General features: G+C 36.0%; 1 protein-coding gene across 1 annotated transcript; it reads left to right on the top strand.

Moving 5' to 3' along the window:
* LOC107606599 (putative F-box protein At1g67623) lies at positions 10234-10956 on the top strand. The gene has a single exon (XM_016308643.1). The coding sequence runs from the start codon at positions 10234-10236 to the stop codon at positions 10954-10956; it is 723 nt and encodes a 240-aa protein (XP_016164129.1).

Below are 19806 nucleotides of genomic sequence, written 5' to 3'. Positions count from 1 at the left end.
TCAGTTTTAGCATGATAAATTATTAAAGGATTATCATTTAAATATACATTAAGAAAAACAAATTAAGTCAAAAATCAATATTTTAATTTTAAAATTTAAAAAACACGTTTGAAGTGTTTTAATTGTTAACCCACACATGTAAGATCCCAAAAAAATATCATATTTAACGCTAATATGTTACATATGCTTTTATTGAATTTAATCTAAAAAAATTTGGCTTAATTATTCATTGCAATAAAAACAACGTTAATAAAATAAAGTTTTCCAAATTCCAGGTGATGTTATCGCATGAAATCTAAAAATTGTTTCTTTATTTTTAACGTTGAAATTTAAATTTTCGATTTATCTTTCTCGATGTGTTTCAGATATATTTTCTGTGTCACAACAAATTATGAATGTCTTTTAACTAAATTTTGTTTCATTATTATTTTTTATATGCAATGGCTGAATAAAAACTGAATTTTAAAGGATACTTAGGGTCCGTTTGGGAAACTCTATACGTAGCTTTTTTTTACGTTTGACTTATGAAAAGTGGTAGTATTAATGTCTCGAGCAATTTTCAAAACCAAATTTCAACTTTCTAAGAAGCTATTTTGGAGCATATAGAGAAGTTAAAAAAAATGACTTCTCTCATAATACTTCTACTTTTCATTACATTTCTATAAAATAAGCAGTTTTAGAACAATAAATCAAAACACAGAATAACTTATTTCTAAGTTACTTTTACCAGAGTCATTAATTGTTTAAGTTATTTTATCAAAAGGAGCTTACTTAAGTTGGTAACCCAAACTGGGCATTAGCATTTTCCTAAAAAAAAAAGCATAAATCTGCAACCTCTTAGGGCAAAAGCATATGAAATTTTCTATAACAAACAATTCCTACAATACATTTGGCTTGCCACAGCAATTCTTTCACGTTGGTATAGTTAAAGTAAAAGAAAAATCATTTGGTCAAGAGACGTGTTCAAGTGGAAACACTAATACGATCGCCTCATGTCACATCGTTATATTTCCAATGATGAAGTGGCTCCTGATGTCGATACATTAGCGGGATTTGCACCCAAATCCCTCCTCTTAGCACGAGTTCGTGGCCCACCAATGACCATGGATTTGCAAGCATACAACGCGTGCACTCACATACCATAGCTCCCATAAATGTAAATTATCTCTCATAGCGTTCACCACTCTAGTGGCCCAACGGATACTGCTGTATCAACCTGCCTAAACTTACATGATTCGGATAGGGCACGTTTGTCGAATAACGGCAGACAAATCATTCAGAAAAAGAATTTGATGTGACGCAATTGAAGAGAGTAGACCCTTGTTTCATGCTTTTTAGGCTGTTGTTATCGAAAATATCACTTCCAAAGCTTCCCCTGGAAGTCTCGTTAACCCTACAAAGACATTATTTCTGGTGAAAGGGACAGAGGAAAAACCAATCAAATTTTCAATCCCCAACTCCTTCCACCGTAAAAACCCAAGAATTACTAACTCAGCCACCATTGTCCGGGCCCAATGGAGGCGACCATGAAGCAGTTCACATTTTTTGTTGTCACAAAGGGTTACAACACGGGAGTATACATCTCCTTCGAAGAAGCCAACAGGCAGATTCTCAATCACCCCGAATCAGAATACACCGGGTTCAATAGTTACGTCCTGGCACTGCACGCCTATGAATCAAGGATGGAAACGCTGATGGCGGACAAGGAGGCAACTGCGGAAATTATGTCGAAGACAGGCACAGTGGAATCACCGCCGCGGACACCTTGCACCCTCCCAACATTCGACGGACGCGTTGCTGCTGTTGTTGGTGGTAAATTTCTGATTTACCTTTCCATTAATGTAGCTTTATTCGTAATTAGCTAATTAGCTACCAACGCATAGACTGTTGAGAGAGAAACACTTCCATGGTCAAAAATCTAATGTTTTCATTTACAGGAGCACCAATGATTCCAGAAGATGAGTGTGCATCGCATAACTTCGCCCTTAGCAACAGCATGGAGCTCTGGCTATTGATGTATTGCTACGACACTAAAATACCCACCCCTTGTTTCTTTCGTGAGGAAAAATTCCACCGCGATCTTGGTCCTATTTATGCATTCAATGTTATAATCCCTGGAAACCCATTCGGATCAAACCTCCGGGCGAAGGGTCGTTACACGGTCCTGGAGGATGACGTGAGGGAGGACGCTGCGTTCAGCATGTTGTGGGTTCTTTTAGCAAACACGGGATATGAGGTCAGAGACTTCAACTATCTTCGTGCGAAGTCTTTGCAGCGGGAAAACGCGCATCTTCTGGAAGAGATAACAAGGCTGGAGTCTAAGATACACATGCCTGAATCTATTTGCGACAATAGCCTCGATTGCATTACCCCATAGATTGAAGCTAAAATCATGGCAACTACGCAGACATAAACATATATTTCTTGCGTCTAGTCCCTTGGTTTTCAACAGTCTGTAATTTCCGTGTCTCTATGAAAAGGTTTATGTAGAGGTTCAAAGACTTTGTGCTTGAAATATTTTGTTTCTCATTACATGTCATCTATGTCCTGGTGAAATAAGACTGGGAAACAGCTAATACAGATGGTTAGTTTGATAATAATTTCGTGAGCTTACATAGCGATACGATCATGATGTTAACCATTGCAAACCCAAATATTTTATTAACTTATTAAAATTCTTTGGTAAGTGCTCGTACAGTGCTGTTCTGGGTTGCAAAAAGAATCTAATTTGGGTGATGTTTGATAATCTCTCAATAGACAAGTCAATGCAACGATGCATGTACGCCTTGTCAACCACTCAGTTCTGCACCCACTCTTTGACTCCTACAACTACTGAGCAGTTATACTTTTCTGCATAATAAGATGAAATCAGCGAACGATAAACAATGAATAATTTAAGAGAAACATGGTTTCTAGGCAACCAAGCAAACCATCAGTTTTCCTTCAAGTAAACAAATCAGAAAACAGATGTTGTGTTTTCTAGTGCAAAAATGGTGATAGAATCACAAGAAATAACCGAAGTTGCACCTTCCAGGAATGTAAAAGACAAATTCCCAACGAGAAAGATGAAAAGATTCCTCTTTGACCTATGTTACATACTAAAAGTGAAGAACCAAGACAAAACAATGCAGAAGGATGCGACATTCCTGTAACGCTAATAAAGGTTGCAGTGCAAATAACATAAGCGAGCAGAACAAATAACATAAGCGAGCAGAACAAAAAATAGCGCAACAACGATGTGCACAATGTAGACAAAAGGAGAGTAACGTTAAATTTAGTAAGTCTAGAGACCCTGCATCATGCTGTGTGAATTGAAAAGGCAAATAACGGTAGAGAGTAACCAACGGTGCTGTACGAATTGAAATTGTAGACTAAGCTAAGGAACATAGCTTGTGTCAAACTACTTACTTAACGGACAGAACATTGGTTCATGTAGAAAATGAGTTCAGTGATGCTGTAATAACACATGAGCATTCATAACACTGCACATAGAGTTTTTGACAAATACAATAGACTATCCAAAATAACAAAGTCAGCATGTTATTCATCCCAGTTGGATTCATTCGAAATCAACAAATTGGACCAACAAGACCACGTCTGGCTGGGTACTGGCGATCTCAAACACGGCCAGCTTGGGCACAGTTATGTTGCACTTCCTCAAGAATTCCACCCACCCTTGGCTAATGCTACCACATTTGCGCCTTCTTTGGCCAACGTATCTTCCGTAGACGGCCTGGACGGATATATCCCCCGATCTCAAAGTGACCATGACATCATCGTTGACGTCGTCTCCAAAGTGAGGGACATTTGGCTGGGCAAACCAAAATGAAGAATGATACGGAGTTAGGGGGATGTATAACAACATTGCAATGTGCATGAAGTCAAACAGAATGAAACGACAACAAGTGATGATGGCATTATGAACAGTTATCATGCAATGCGCTGCACCTTTCCCAAACAATGCAACTTACGATATCAACAACAACATATATTACCACCTTATTTTTGGCATGAATTTAACTATTTAATACCAACACACATTCCCAGCAAATTTTCGTAATCAATATGAAGTCAAAAACTGCTCCAGCAGATAGCCAACCATTATCAACTAAGCAACAGCACAAGACACAACATATGGCCCACGTAGAAAGGCACATTGGCAAACAAGGTTAGTACCAGCGAAAGAAGCACAGTTGATTCAGACCAGGTAGGCCGCCAGATTAGTTTCAAAAGAGGAAACAGGAGGGGAACAAAACAGATAATCTGGTCCCCGAAGGTAAACAAAGAAAGAGGTGTATATATCGTGGAGAGGGAAAGCCGTTACCAGGAAGTGGATGCCCAAGAGCCTTTTTGTGATGTGCATGATGAAGAAAGGGTGCTCGGACTGAAATGTCTGCTCCACCTCAGCTGCAGCTGCGCTCCTAGGGACATTGATACACCCCACTCGACGCCGGGGCGCTTGAGTAGCGGGTGTACGTTTCCTTGGCACTTTCGGGGGTGTGACGTCGACGGAGTCATCACCGGCCGTATCATACGACCTTTCCACACTGGGTGACTGAAATATGCGAACGCTGAAGTCGTCTCTGCCCTTGTGCTTGAAAAGCAGAATGTTAGATGGTTGTAGCTTGTATTCATGATAGAACCTTTGCCATCCCCTGCCGAGAGTGATCTCTTTCCACCCCTTGGGGCTGCATGCAATCTTGTAAGTACGGTTTGAACCATCAGCGACCGTGACATATAGGTGGTTGCTATCTTTGGGGAGGAGCCCATTCGGTAAAGGCAGACGCTGCATATAAGGGCACAAGAGGAGTCGGCGTAAGAGATAACACAAAATGTGTTAGGTAGAGTGACAAATAATCGCAACAAAAGAAGCGGAATCGTTAACCTACCATGGGCCGTGACGGCTCTCCGGCCGCTTTGATAACCCTAAGGGCGTCACCTTTCGCGTGTTCTTCGGCCATTTGTTCGTCAAAGCACCAACACAGACGAAGAAGGGGATACTCTAAGGTACAACAACCCTCACAGATTGGATAGCGTGTGGAACCAGAGGATATCAAGGGTGAATCTTATCTTATTCATTAAGTGAAGTAATTTATTCAGAGTTGCAGTACCTAGGAGAATGTGCCATCAGCCTTCCGTGGAGTCTTCTTCTAGAAGCCATTCGGTTTCGTGCCTCTTGGGCCATAATAATTTACTTAGGTTGTGCTACTCAAATTTTTAATTTTTAATTTAGCAATTAAAAATTTTTATTTTCTTATGTTGCAACCTTTCGAATTTTGACATACGGTTTATTACGTAACTAGCGGCTCAACAGGCGATTTTATATTGAGTTAAAAATTTTTTTTTTCTTATTTTTAAAATTCTAAATTTAATATTAATTCCTATTCGATAAATCATCCAAAAACACAATTTTTTAAGGGATATACGTAAAAAGTATGTAACACTTAAATTTAAAGTAAAAAATACAAAAATTATGTAGTTATTATGCGTAACAAAATCAATATCAACATTTACTAATATTATTTATAAATTAGTTATTTATATATTAAACGTATTTATTTTCTGAATCATATTTAATTTAGAATAAATATATTCGAATTGATATTCATATTCAAACACTATTAAAATGATTGTAAGATGACAAAATTTACTTATTTTTTTTCGGGCAAACTATATTAGATTTTACTATATATATAATGTTAAATGAGAAGGATGCAAGAGAAGTTGGATTTAAAAAAGTTTTTTAAATTGTACAGTAACAGTAATACGAGATGATAAATAGCACGGGAGGTAAATGATAATGATAGAGGTTGCGTGAATGTGAATTTACGACATAGGATAGAACGTGAATGTATGTGATGAGAGAAAAGATGAAATAGTGGAAGTGTTTTAACGCCAGAATAACTGACATATAGTGCAGTAGATTATTACAAGGGGCAAAATTGGAAAAAAAAGACACCAAAACAGGTTTTGCATTTATATATTGTTATATATATTGTTAAAGTGTTTCGTTCCTAAGAAAAAAATAGTTATGAAATCATTTTAACTTTTTTCTATTGGAGTACATCCATTATATCATCATGATTTTAATAATTGATTTAAAGGCCAAAAAATTAAATAAACATATATTTATTTTGATTAAATCCAAGGGTGAATTATATATGTTCCTATAGTCAGGAAATATATTTAAGTTTTTAATAATAAATAGTTTCTCATTCATCTAATTTATAGAAAAAGCCTCATCTTTTTTTTTATTTAGGATTAAATATAAAATGACTATAAGATAAAATAAAGAGAAATAACTAAAAATATAGATTAGATAAGTAACCTTAAGAGAAGAAGAGATATAAGTGAATGTTATGCAAAAAAGTAGTAACTGAATGAAATATGCAACTACAACGGATGAATCTAATGGAAGAGGAGGGAGGCGAGAGTGTTGAAGAAAGGAGAAGATCATAACAGCAAGAAACATATGGAACAGTAAAATCCAAACTACAGTGAATGGATATATTGGAATATGTGTTGTTATGGTTATAGAAGTAAGAAAACTGTTTTCATTTTAGTGGGAAGTTAATAGAAGTAGCCAAACTGTTTTCATTTAAGTGGGAAGTTATTACATATTTTAGAACAAATTTTATGTCTATTTTGTCTTTATAATTTGCTTTATTAAATAGTTTATTGTAGGGTTAATACAGTCCACAAAAATTGGATACCAAATTCATGGTTCACTCTCTGTATTGGCTTTGTGTATTGTTATACATTAGGAATTTAATTTTGTAATGTTCTTGAATTAATTAAAAAACTTATTTATAGATTATTTAGTTATGTGGGTATAATTTAAATTTTTAAATTATAACTGTATTTAACTCTTGTTATATAATTATTAACCTTCTATTTAAAGAGAAGACAAATAAATTATAACTATCTAAGAAACTAAATTTAGGTAATAACTAATATAGATTTAAACCAACGTACCGATATGCACACATTTTAGGAATCCTTAAGTATCCTATGATATAGATATAACTCATTGCGTTTTGACGCTCGTAATACTCATGGGTTTGAATACACCTATTTGATTTGTATGCTTATTGTTTTTACTATTCACCCTAAAATAACTTCAATCATAAATTTTGTTATCTCATCGATTTTATTTATTTATTTTTTTGCAAACTTATGCACAACAAATTGTTAATATTAATTTGAGTTTTTTGCTTAGGTTGTAATTTTTTTAAATTCAAGTTTTTTGCAGTTTATTCTTTTAAATTTTAAACAAATTTTTTTTACATTGGTTTTTTTTTAAATTTTAAGTTATGTGGTTAAGTTGGAATTTTTTAAATTTGAAATAGTCAACCTAAATCGTAACTTTTTAAAATTTTAAGGACACTATCTAACGATGGTCGATATTTAATTTTGCAGGTTAGGTACCTAATTTAAACGTTTAATTTTAAATATTTATTTCGATTGCCAGGTTTTAAAAATTTAAATCATAGTTATATGTCTTTGGCATGTTACAATAATGTTACTCTTTTATTAAAAAGAAAATTAATCTTAGATATTCGAAAAAACTAAGTTCAAGATTAACATACATTGAAAGTACTATTGTTATTAGTAATATTATTATTGTTATGATTAGTATGATTAATATTATTAATATTATTAATATGATTATTATCATTATTATTATTATTCATATTTTAGGTTAGAAGATTTCATAAAAAAAATCCATTCTTTCTTTATCTGTTCCATGGATACGAAATATGAACTATCAATAATATGCACGTTTTTTAAATAATTAAAAATAAATAATCAAGAAAGCCCACAACCTAATCATTTTTATAATGGTACCACATTCTACGTTATTAAATATCAAACCGGGACATTATCTGAACTTTCGAAAAACTTTTGTAGCAGCTGTCTTAGTCTTTTTAAAGACTGCCTAGCCGTGTTCCTTAACCAGAAATGTGATAAAATTTATGTTCCATATGAACTCTTTACAATATTGTCTGTTGGAGAAGTTTTTTAAACCAATTTTTTTTGTTAATAGCAACCCTGTTACTAACTTTAGGAAAGCATGGATATAAAATTTGGTGTCTTTTGAATTCATAAACAACAAGCACCACACACCAAACCGGATAAACCATGACCCATCGACCATGTCCTCACCCTCTCCATTCCAATTGGAACTGCCTAATGACATCAGTTCCCGAGGGACTTAATTAATTTCCATAATCAATACATTAATGACTATAATTCTTTTTCACAACCTTCCAGCAAACACTATCTACCCGTTCGACTACCACATTTACGATAGAAACTTGTGTGCCCTTCGATTTAGTCCGTATTAAATGTTACACTTCTATCTCCAAAAAACTTTGAAACACAAATGGAAAGACTTTCAAGTTAACTTCAATTGCATGCAATGCACTGTAATTTAGAACAAACTAACGCCTAGCTTCATGACTGTTTATGCAATGAAAATAATAGATGATATTCGAAGCTGCGTGTAACGATATTACCATTCAAATTTTTTTTTTTGGCCATCCCTTGTAACCCACGCATAAAGAAATAGATTGTAAGTATTACATAATAACGTAATAAGAAGATAAATGTTAGAGTCACGACCCAAAAAGATCCATAAGAAAACCTTCACCACAAACCCTAAAACCATCAACCATAAACCCTAACCAACAAACCCCAAACCCCCGAAACAGTAAACCGTCACCCCCAGACTACACAAAGATTATACACGGCCGTGGAAGGTGGACCAAGAAGCCAGGTGCTCCATTAGCCGAGCGTTCTCAGCCTCCAGTTCAGCGACACGGGCCTCGACGAAAAGACTAGATATCCGCTCCAACTCCAAAAGACGTTCCCTGTAACTCTGAGCCACGTAGTAATTGTAGTCGAGGATCTCCTTCCCAGACTCTCCAACAACCGCTTGCAGGGATGAAAAAATGGCATCTTGCCTGGCGAGGCGTTCGTCGGCTGAGAACTTGCTGTAGGCAACAAAGTTGACTCCGTCCGGTGGGCCCCCACATGCACCACAAACCCATAGTAGCGGTCGCCCTGGACGTATACGCAATCGCGCGGCTCAAACACTGGAGGCTCTGTCTTAAGGGCGTCACATGCCTTGCGCAGCATCTGCTCAAGGTCCTCGATGATGACAAACTGGTCAGGATTCACCGTGGGGACAACCTCTAGAATTTCAAACCAGAAAAAACAATGACAATGAGTAAACGTAAAGGATAACCGGGAAAAAGATTATGTGAAACCACCTACCGTCGTCGCGGAGAGGGGCGCCTGGGCGAGTTCCTCCGGAAGAACCACTGCCATCACCAACGCTGGGGCTCGACATTGTTCCAACCCAATGAACAGCGAGTCACTCACAAAAGGAAGTAACAACCTTTAGTCTTATTAACAAATTCCTCAGCGAAGTAATCTCAAGCATCAAACTTATTTATATTTATATATGACATGCCTCATCACATTCTCAAATCCAACTATGTATACACAGTTATCTCAGTGGACAGGCACACCGCTTCTCCAGGGCTTTAAATTTGATAATAAATGCAGTAACCTCACCTATCCGTTTTTCCCACCCTCCACCATATGTACAACGCTTTTTCATTTTCACATTAAACGCGTCGCATCATCTACTCTCTATGTGATACACGAAACAAGTTTCAAAAACACAAAATTCATATCCATGATATTAAACTACCCTAAACTATGCAGATTACATTAAAGATTAACTATTAACTATCCATACATTAAACGGCTAAGTATCTGACCGAACCTTTAACATTCTACTGACTACACGTGGAATAATGTATACTACTACAGGTTTAGAAAAGTGTAGCTAAGTAATAACATGTGTTTAACAACGTCTGAACAGTGTATTATAATAACATTAATAGAGTAAATTTAATTAGGAGAGTACTAGGGGAACATTGTTGAAAAATCTTCTTGGTCATCTATTCTTTTCCAATAATTAATACCATTCCCCATACACTGTCCAGTTTTCACCAAAATTTACTTACGGTTGCTCTAACGTTTAATATTACGCATGCATTAAAGAGATCCCTAGTCTGCTACACTCAAATGCAGGTTTCCAACAGGGTCGGTGGACTTATAAATATGGAGGCTACACTACTATGCCACACTCCAAACCCTATACTCTAAACACGTATCCTCATCCCCATCGAAATAGGAACCAGCAGGAACAATCTGAAAATGACAGTCGAATATTTTTCAAACATCGCTTTCATTCCCAACGACATCTGGGTAGAAATAACCATTAAAGTTGCGACAGACTCCATTCGCGACCTGTGCAGTCTCAGAATGACCTGCAAGGCTGCGCGCGATGCGGGAGAGGCCGAGATTGTACACCGGAGTGTTTCCATCCCACCACCGCATGCCACGCCGTGGTGGTGGTGCCTCAACCCGGAGGCAAAGAGATTCTTCGATCGATGCATGGTAGCTGGCAATCCAGAGCTTCTGTTCCGGGAGGCACTTCGGGAACTCTTCATCAGACGTAACGAAAATGCTGGACTCCAGATGCTGAATAGTGCAACAAATACAGAACATGTAGCAGCCAAATACGCACTGACCATGACATTGCTGCTTCGCACGGACGACAACGACGAAAAACAAAGAGGGCTGAAACTGTATCGCGAGCTTGATGCGGCTGGTTCACTCACTGATTGTAAGGCAAGGTGCTTTTCAATTATGACAATCTCGTGGCCAGGTGAGGTCCAAATACCCCGTATAGAAGAACAACAAACCGTCTGTGCCTCACCTGCGTGCTCCACCAGGGGCCACATGCCTCTTCTGTATGACTATCGCAGACGTGCAGCAGAGCGAAACTCCGTCCATGCTTTCGGAGGGCCCGCTCATATTCCATGCATCAAGTGTCGCGCAGACTACGAGATGCAAGCCTTCGTCAACCTCGCATGAGTTTATACAGTAAAATTACAACCTGTATTTTAAAAATTAAATAAATGAGTCCATACCATTGAGTTACATACTTGTTATATATTTCATTTGTTATAATTAAGTATCAAAATTTATATTTTATTTAATAATTTTTTATTTCAACCGGAACCATGTTCTTCTTCGAACCAAAAGTTAGGCTAGTTGATGCTCCTTGCAAAACGACACATGTCAGCCCCACATTCGATAACTTTCCAACCGTTGGAAATATCACAGTTGCACAATTTCAATTTCCTGTTCAAATCACAGGAGCCATCCTCGATCCCTTTAAAAAGCACCAAGACCAACCTCCCATCTTAAACATACTCAACACAACTCTCCCTTGGAATCTCAACATGGTCCGTGACAAGAAGAAATACTATGTTGTTTTCATAGGGAGGGTCCCTGGTATCTATAGTTCCTGGCCGGCCTGTCATAGCCAAGTTAACGAATTTAGCGGCAACCTCCATAAGTCTTACGAAACATTCGACGAAGCTCGTTTGGCGTTCGAACAATTCCTATCTGCCAGACGATTGCAGACTCAGCTCACTAACAATGGTCCTCCAGTGCATCAAATTGATGCAACATCTATGCGACACAACCCATCACCGATTCCTGACCAACTACTCCCTTTCGACGAAGGTATACAGGAACAACGTCAAATTGAACGACGGGACAACCACTCAACTGTCCGTCAAAGCAACCGATCCAACCAGGGGCGCCGGCAACATAATCCCTACCAGTTTATCCTATTTATCTTCGTCACCATCCTCGTTCTATACTTAACTCTGGTTAGGAAGTAGGCTCCTCTTAACCTTAGTTATAACAGCACCTACCAGCATGTGTTACCTGATTTGTAGCAGTCTTACTTTTCACTGTGTTGCATTCTTTACTTTTTAACGTATATTCTATTCTATTAGTTACTCTAATGTTCACTTCACGCATAACATCAGCTTATTCTTCCAGCTTAAGTCTTATTAACTCAGCGAAGTATAATTATTCATACGTGATTTTAGCAATTTAAGCAATTAATCCATTTACCCTCCTCCTCTGTTTAGGACATATGAACACATACGGTACATGCAGGCTAAGATTTATAGATATAGACAATTTTAATGTGAAAAGCGATAATTTTTGTTCATTCTGCTATTTTAAATGTCCTATTATGATAGAACATAACGTTACTGAGGTTTTGTAAAACAAATATTTTTTTAAAATATGAAAAGACAAAACGTCGTTTTTGAATAATAAATATTTTTTTATTATGAACAAATAACGTCGTACACGTTTTGTAAAAAAGACAAATTTGTTTTTATATAAACAAAATATCTTCCCCAATGTAAGTAACGACAAAAAACCACAAGAATCTTAAGATCTGGTGCAATTGGGGATTGAGAATGACACACATTTAATTAATGATAATAATTTGACGCAACACATACAGCTACAAAAATTCGTTATAAACTGAAAACTGATATAGGAAATGCAAAATGCATAGAAGATGATTTCATTGTACAACGCAACAATGCAAGTAAGGCAAAAAAAAAACTACTAAATTCTGTACCGACTCTCTGACGCCTACAACTAAAACGCAGAGATTATTATCTGCATAAAAAAATGAACACAGCAAAACGATAAACAACTTCCATGACAAACATAACTGCTTCACTTGCTAAAAGAGACATGAAAATGTATAGCACAAAGTACATTAAGAGGTTTAATTCATCTCTCAGCCCTACTGGGAAGTAGAAAACGAGACTTGATGAAATGGACATGAGGAAAAGGAATGGCATGACAAGAATTTTCCAAGTTAAAAAACTAGTGCACTCCGATGATGGTTAGATTATTGACATTCATGCATCCGATTGAGACTGTATTTCTCCATTGAAGCGAAGTCTAAATACATATAAATTCTGTACAGCCCGGTTGTTACATTTATAGGAAACAGACATTTCTTTTATAGAGTCAACATTCTGTGATGAATTGGAGAAGATCTTTCAGCAACCACCTGTCATGAAAGTGACACATTTGAGTTAAAAGTGTTGAAATTTAAGGCAAGTTTGGAGATCTAAAAAAATATCAACCGAAAAGAACAATACAGAACATAAAGTTGGCAAAAACTAAGTACAAAACAGCTAAAGTGGTTCATCGTCTTTTCTATTTTCCTCATCAAATCAGAACAAAAGTTTTTAAAGGGACAATAGAAAGTAAAGGGAGGATCCTTAAACGATTCATAACAATATTTAAATTTTCAATAAAAGGGAAGAAGAAACAGTGGCAGAACGATGGGAAAAACAACAAACAAAAACAAAAACAAAAAAGAAGCATACCTGAACTGGATAAGCATAGAAGACAAACATGGGTTCCAGCCAAGAGAGCAAACCGTGTCTTTTCCTTTCACTAAACAAAACACAAAACCCATGTTTTGTTTTCCATAGCAAAACGGAAAGAACCGAACATTGAACCTTCCAACAATGTAAAAGAACAGAAACTACCGAACCTATGCTACATACTAAAACTAAAGAACCAAGCCAAAACAATGCAGAAAGATGCAACATTAGTCTTATGCTAATAAAGCTTTTAGTGCAAATAACATAGAAGAACTAAACAAAAAAATGGGCCACAAAAAGATACACAGTCTAAAGAAATGTCAAGTAACGTTAAATTCAATAAGTTTATGTCCAACAAAGAAAAAAGGCTGAATATATGCAGCCTCATGTGGCCAACGAAGTCAAAAAACACAATCACGTGTGCGGCATGTCATGCATTGAAATTTATAAGGTACAAAAACTGAAACAAGATGTCAACAACATATATGTACCTCTCCAACAAAATCCCCCTTTCATGTTGCGCAGAATGTGTCTCCCGTTTGTGAAATTTGGTCACTTTAAATTGCTTCGCTATTGCCCTCCCTCCTGACGAAAACATGATTTCTAGCCAAAGACCGCGGTACATGTCCGCATAACCTTTGTATTCTTCCCCGTCTGATCCAATGTGTGCACGCAGCCTTTTCTTATCCCCCAGGGGGCCTCGTCCTCGGGAAGTCAGCAACAAAGACGTGCACAACAAAAAAAAGTTACTGCATCTTTTATTTCTATTGCGTAATTATTCGACGGCAAAAGAGATTATCAATCATATCAGTTTCAATTTCCTGCATTCATATTGGATTTCGTGCTAACAACAATCATTATAGACCGTGTTGCCAACATAACGAGGTACCATCGAATTTCTTAAAACAGAAATTTTTGAATAGCCTGCGGAAACAAATATTGTTAGAGCTACCAACCGGGATGAAGTAGAAGTAAAATGGAGCAAGAAAAAAAATGATCGTGTTTGATTGAACGAACGCTGAGACAGAGTTGTAGAGTGATCGGAACTAAAGCAAGAGTTTCTCGTGGCATTTAAGTACAAAGCAGAATCCAAATTTAAATCCGCGCCGATTCATTTGACTGCTTCCGAAATTGATTACTCTAGTTTCAGAGGTTTCCATATTGATCACCATCATATGAATAGGAAAATTATTTCCCATACGGCGGTCATCTTCATGGAAACTTATCAAACTTGAATAATCAATATCGGAGTCACTCAAATGAATCTCCGGAAATTTAAATTTAAATTCCCCATTATACTCAAAAACAACGCAAATAATCTTGCTTTAACTTCGATAAGTATACAAATCCGTAACGGCCTTGATTCAAACAAACGCTAAAATCTTCTCTCTACCTCCATTTTACTTCTATTCCATCCCCAACTGGTAGGTCCAACAATATTCAACTTTTCAAATTACATTACATTAATTCTTTTATCAAAATTTATGCCACCTATTCTGTTCGGCAACACGTGCTCGTTAAATTAGTTACAATCGACTGACACAACTGCATAGCTACTTAGTAGTTTCAGGTCTGTCCACATCTTGCTAACATTTTATTTTGAACCTCAAGCATGAAAATTTAAATGGGTCCTGAGTACTCTGTCTTCTTTCAGAAATTTACCGAATTGCGTTGCGTTTCAAAATAAAATTTTCACTTCATAACACCTTCAGACGTAAAATGTTAATTCCGACCATACCTGCTCCTCGTCAACATTTACAGTTAAATAGGCCGTACAAGAAGCGCCTCCATTGCAGGAAACTATACCTGCGAAAGAAAATTAATTATTGTTCAACTCCAGATTCAAAAAGTTTTTATTGGTTGCTGCTGCGTAAATTCTCAAAAATGAAGACCACGTGAAGAAAAACGACTTGACAAGATATATTAATCAAGGTACTTGTTCGAATAAAAAATGTTACATCAACTGCTTACAGATAAAGCTCTCTTATCTCTTACCAAGCTGCTAATTCTTCCCTCCCTTTAAAAACGATTTTGAACTACTAAGAAATGCATGCAGGTCTTACCTGGTTAGGTAATGAATGCATGAATGACGACAGTGATTTATTAATGTAAAAAATATCAGTCAATATATTATAGGTTTGCAAAACAAGTAGCTGATCAAAAGGAAAGAAATTTTTTGGTATATTGCAAACTAACAAACAAACCCAATAGAGGAACACAAAAATTGCATCCCTGAATTAGGAGACACAAAGTTAATAAAACCCTTTTTTTGTTTGGATGGACCAAAACAAATGCTGCTAATTTTTATATGGTTTCCAGCTTTCACGTAACCTAAATTTATAATAAGAACTATCCAATACTTCTCTTCAGGTACTCAAATTCTGTTACTAGCTTTCTTTAAGACATTCACAACAAGTTACAATCATTGTCATGCCAACATATTATAACATTTATTTAATTCACAATTTTCCACAAAAAGTTTACAGCGTTTTCAACACATACTGTGAATACATTCAAGGTTTTAACCAATCAAAATTCACATTTCACGACAATATATTCATAAACTATTCAATATCGGCATTCAAGCAGCAACATTGATCTCTAACTGGGAGAATAAAACATAACCAACAAGCCAGCAACTTCTGATGCAACAGGAAACAAACCTAATTATCAAACTTATTCGGCAATTTGGGGCACAAAATTTTCACAGGCCTGACTGCATAACCATCAAACCCATGAAGTTTTCTTTGTTATACGATCTACACAAAATACAGTTATTAAAGGGCAAGGACGAAAATCCAAAATATGGACCAATATCATATGAGAAAATGTGCAAGGACCAAGACCTTCATAAAGTAAAACTATAGCTAAACAAAGATTTTAGAGACTTTAATTACCTACGTACCTTAAGTTGGCATTTCCTGGTTAATGAATAGCCCGTTTCAGCAAGTGACAATGTTAAGCTTATGGTACCCCTACAACAACATAAGACAACACTTACATTGGCTGAGAAGAACAAGAAACAGAACGAAAAGAAATATTGCTGTAAACCACATTTAAACAATACATTAACTTGTATAGGAACCTGCCTGTTGTTGCTCTCCTGAAAAGCTAACGAGTCAACTTGATTGAAGAAGTCCTTAGCATCTCCAGGGACTGCAATGCCCGACAGAAAGTTTGCTAAATAGAATGTTTTATCCTCTGGAAGCTGCTAAATGCAAAGGCAAAACATAAAAGTTATATTTACCTAAACTTCTCCCTTTAAAAAAATTCAACATTAATCATATATACTCCACATACATTTATTTGTCCAGAAACTGCGGCACCTAATGCAGTAACCCCTCGAACAACTGAAGAGGTCATGGAAAGCGAATACTGATGCTCATCCCACCAACAGTTTCCCCTTCAAAATAGAAGCTTCCTTCATCTGTAAATTTATGATATGTTTGTGTAAGTTCAACATGCAAAATTTTAGACATAAAGAATAACAGGACCAATTAAGTTATGCATGTGCGTTGAAGGGCAACCCAATTCTATCAATATGATGCATGTAGCCAGAACTACTACATCTGCCAGGTATTCATTTCAATTCCAAATACTGTTAACGACAACTACTCAGCAATTTCAAACAAAATAAATTCACAAATTCAAACAAATGAAAAAATTCAAAAATAATGAAATCAATAACAATTACCCAGAAATCCAACAAAAATACATTGAATTAGACATCAAAGAAAATAAATCGTTCAAATTAATACATGAGTTGGAGGCTCCATATCTGGTGTCGGAGTAGTTCGGTTCGCCGGTTTGGCACTGTTGGGAGGGGATGCTCCGCGCTGATTCGTGGCTTTCCGGCGCTGCTTGGAGGCGGTGGTTCGACGAGACTGGGACCGGGTTACGAGGCGTTGGTTCGTGGGACTGGGAGTGGCTGGGAGGTGCGCCTTGGGAGGGCTGACATCAACAGTCAGGAATTCATCCACCTAACACGCCGGACTTTCAGATCCGTCCGAAAGCATATCTCTCAGCATCTCTCAAACAGAATTCAGAGTAACGAAATTTAAATGAAGTTTCACATCAACAACGCACAAAAGTCACACACCTGAAAGGGAGAAGATATGACCGATGACTAACATAGCAAACAAGAAGGCAGGATAGAAAAGATGGAGACGACGGCTCTGATTCCAATTGTCTTGAAATGCGGTTAGGGTTTTTATTATCTTTTGGTCTGCGGATAAGACAACGCAATCTTATCCTAAACCAAAACCCAAGCCCACCAATCATACGACCATTAACACGAACCACAACATCGCAGCAGATTTTACTTGATAATATCCAGTTTATCCACATTACTTCATGAAGTAATGGAGTAATCACACCATCTCTTAAACAAAGGGCTACTAATACTTTACATAATCCAATAACACCAGTCTGGCCCATACTTCAAAAAACTCAAATCCTAGCCCATACACTTCTCAGCTAGCCGTTCCTCAACTTAGCTGGCTTTCAATTCCACCACAGCGCTACCAAGGGGCATTATCGACCCCTACTCCCCTATAAACCACCTAACGGGAGACAACCACAGCATCAAGTCTTGTCGTATGGTGCGCTAAAAATTTGATGCATCACTTTATCTAAATCCATCTCAATCTGAACCGTTTGTTTAATTAATTGTTAAATCTAATGGACACTTTACATGGACCATCAGAGTTCCAGAAAAGTGGTCTGGACCACTTGAAAACTTTTTCAATTATTAATGTTGCAAGTATAAAAATATATGAAATTAGTCTTATATTAAAATAAATAAAAAAGAACAAAAATTTAATAAAATAAAAGATCTATTAACTTATTATTTTAAGATTTTGAGTTGGACGTGATATTTTTTTATTTTATTTTTGAAATCTCTCCACAGTCACAGGTGGGCCCAATAGCAGTACATAAATGAATTGTATTATCAACCGTAGGACTCATAATGTGGTACGGTACGTGTATTAATTAATTTCTTAACGATCTGAGTTCAAATATTAATAAATTATTAAACCTCATCTTACATTTGCTTAAATAATTGTAGTGTTTGCGAATCCTAAATTACTCCCTCTTAGACCAATGATTTCCATTGTGAACCCAAAAAGTTTTGTCGAGCTTGTTGAAATTGAACAACAGTTTTACGAATAATGGAGCTGAAAATCAAGGTGGAGTTGAAGAAAGAATCTATTGAATTCATCTATCCCATTTGAAGATCATAATGAAAGTATCACTACACATTACACAGTCACAGGTAGGCCCAATAGCAGTACATAAATGAATTGTATTATCAACCGTAGGACTCATAATGTGGTACGGTACGTGTATTAATTAATTTCTTAACAATCTATGAGTTCAAATATTGATAAATTATTAAACCTCATCTTACATTTGCTTAAATAATTGTAGAGTGTTTGCGAATGCTAAATTACTCCCTCTTAGACCAATGATTTCCATTGTAAACCCAAAAAATTTTGTCGAGCTTGTTGAAATTGAACAACAGTTTTACGAATAATGGAGCTGAAAATCAAGGTGGAGTTGAAGAAAGAATCTATTGAATTCATCTATCCCATTTGAAGATCATAATGAAAGTATCACTACACATTACACGACTACTACTTCAGTAAAATATGGATTCCAAAAAACAACACCAAACAATAATATCTCTTTCTTTTAACTACTACTATTTATGTAAAAATGTATTCATATAAAAAATAATAATTAAGATGTAAACATATATTATATTAAATAATTTAGTCAAATTTATTAAAAGTTTAATTTTAATACATTAACAGTGTAAAATATTTTACACAGTTGTGCAATCACATTTGTTATTTTGGATGATCATTCACGTGGTCAACGTAAAAGATAATTATTTTTATTACTATGACATTACGTAATTAGATACACGTATAAAACTACTTTACAGATAATACATCAAAATTAAATTCATTTATTAAACCTTCTAAAAGTTCTTAACATCTTCATGTATGTGAGTATACACCTTAGCTTGTTTTTATAAATGAAGATTTAAATTAAACATGTATGTAATTGCAGTCTCAAATGATAGATAATAGAGGTTGAATTCAAGACTTATTAGGCCAAAGAAAAGCACCCATAGCAAACTGTCTCTTGTAGGTTAAATCACCATGAGTAGGTAACCCATACTCTTTAAGCAACCCATCAAGCTTCCACTCAGGCATGTCTTGGTAATCCTTCTCAGTGTATCTTGGATAATGAAGTGGCATCTGAAAGAAGCTACTAACACTAACACCAACACCACTACTATTCTTTTTGGGACTCTCCATATATATCTTCAATTCTCTCTCTTTCTCTTTTCTCAATATTTATTTAATGGTGTGCAAGTTTTTCTGTATTTAATCAATGCTTTGAGATAAAGATAAATAGTGCTAGCTATTATAGTTTACTATTTATATATATATATATATATATATATATATATATATATATATATATAGAGTGT

The sequence above is a fragment of the Arachis ipaensis genome, chromosome B07, assembly GCF_000816755.2.
Source record: "Arachis ipaensis cultivar K30076 chromosome B07, Araip1.1, whole genome shotgun sequence".
In the NCBI taxonomy this organism is placed as follows: domain Eukaryota; kingdom Viridiplantae; phylum Streptophyta; class Magnoliopsida; order Fabales; family Fabaceae; genus Arachis; species Arachis ipaensis.
Note: the sequence above shows the minus strand (reverse complement) of the source record. Positions and strands in the feature narration are given on the sequence as shown.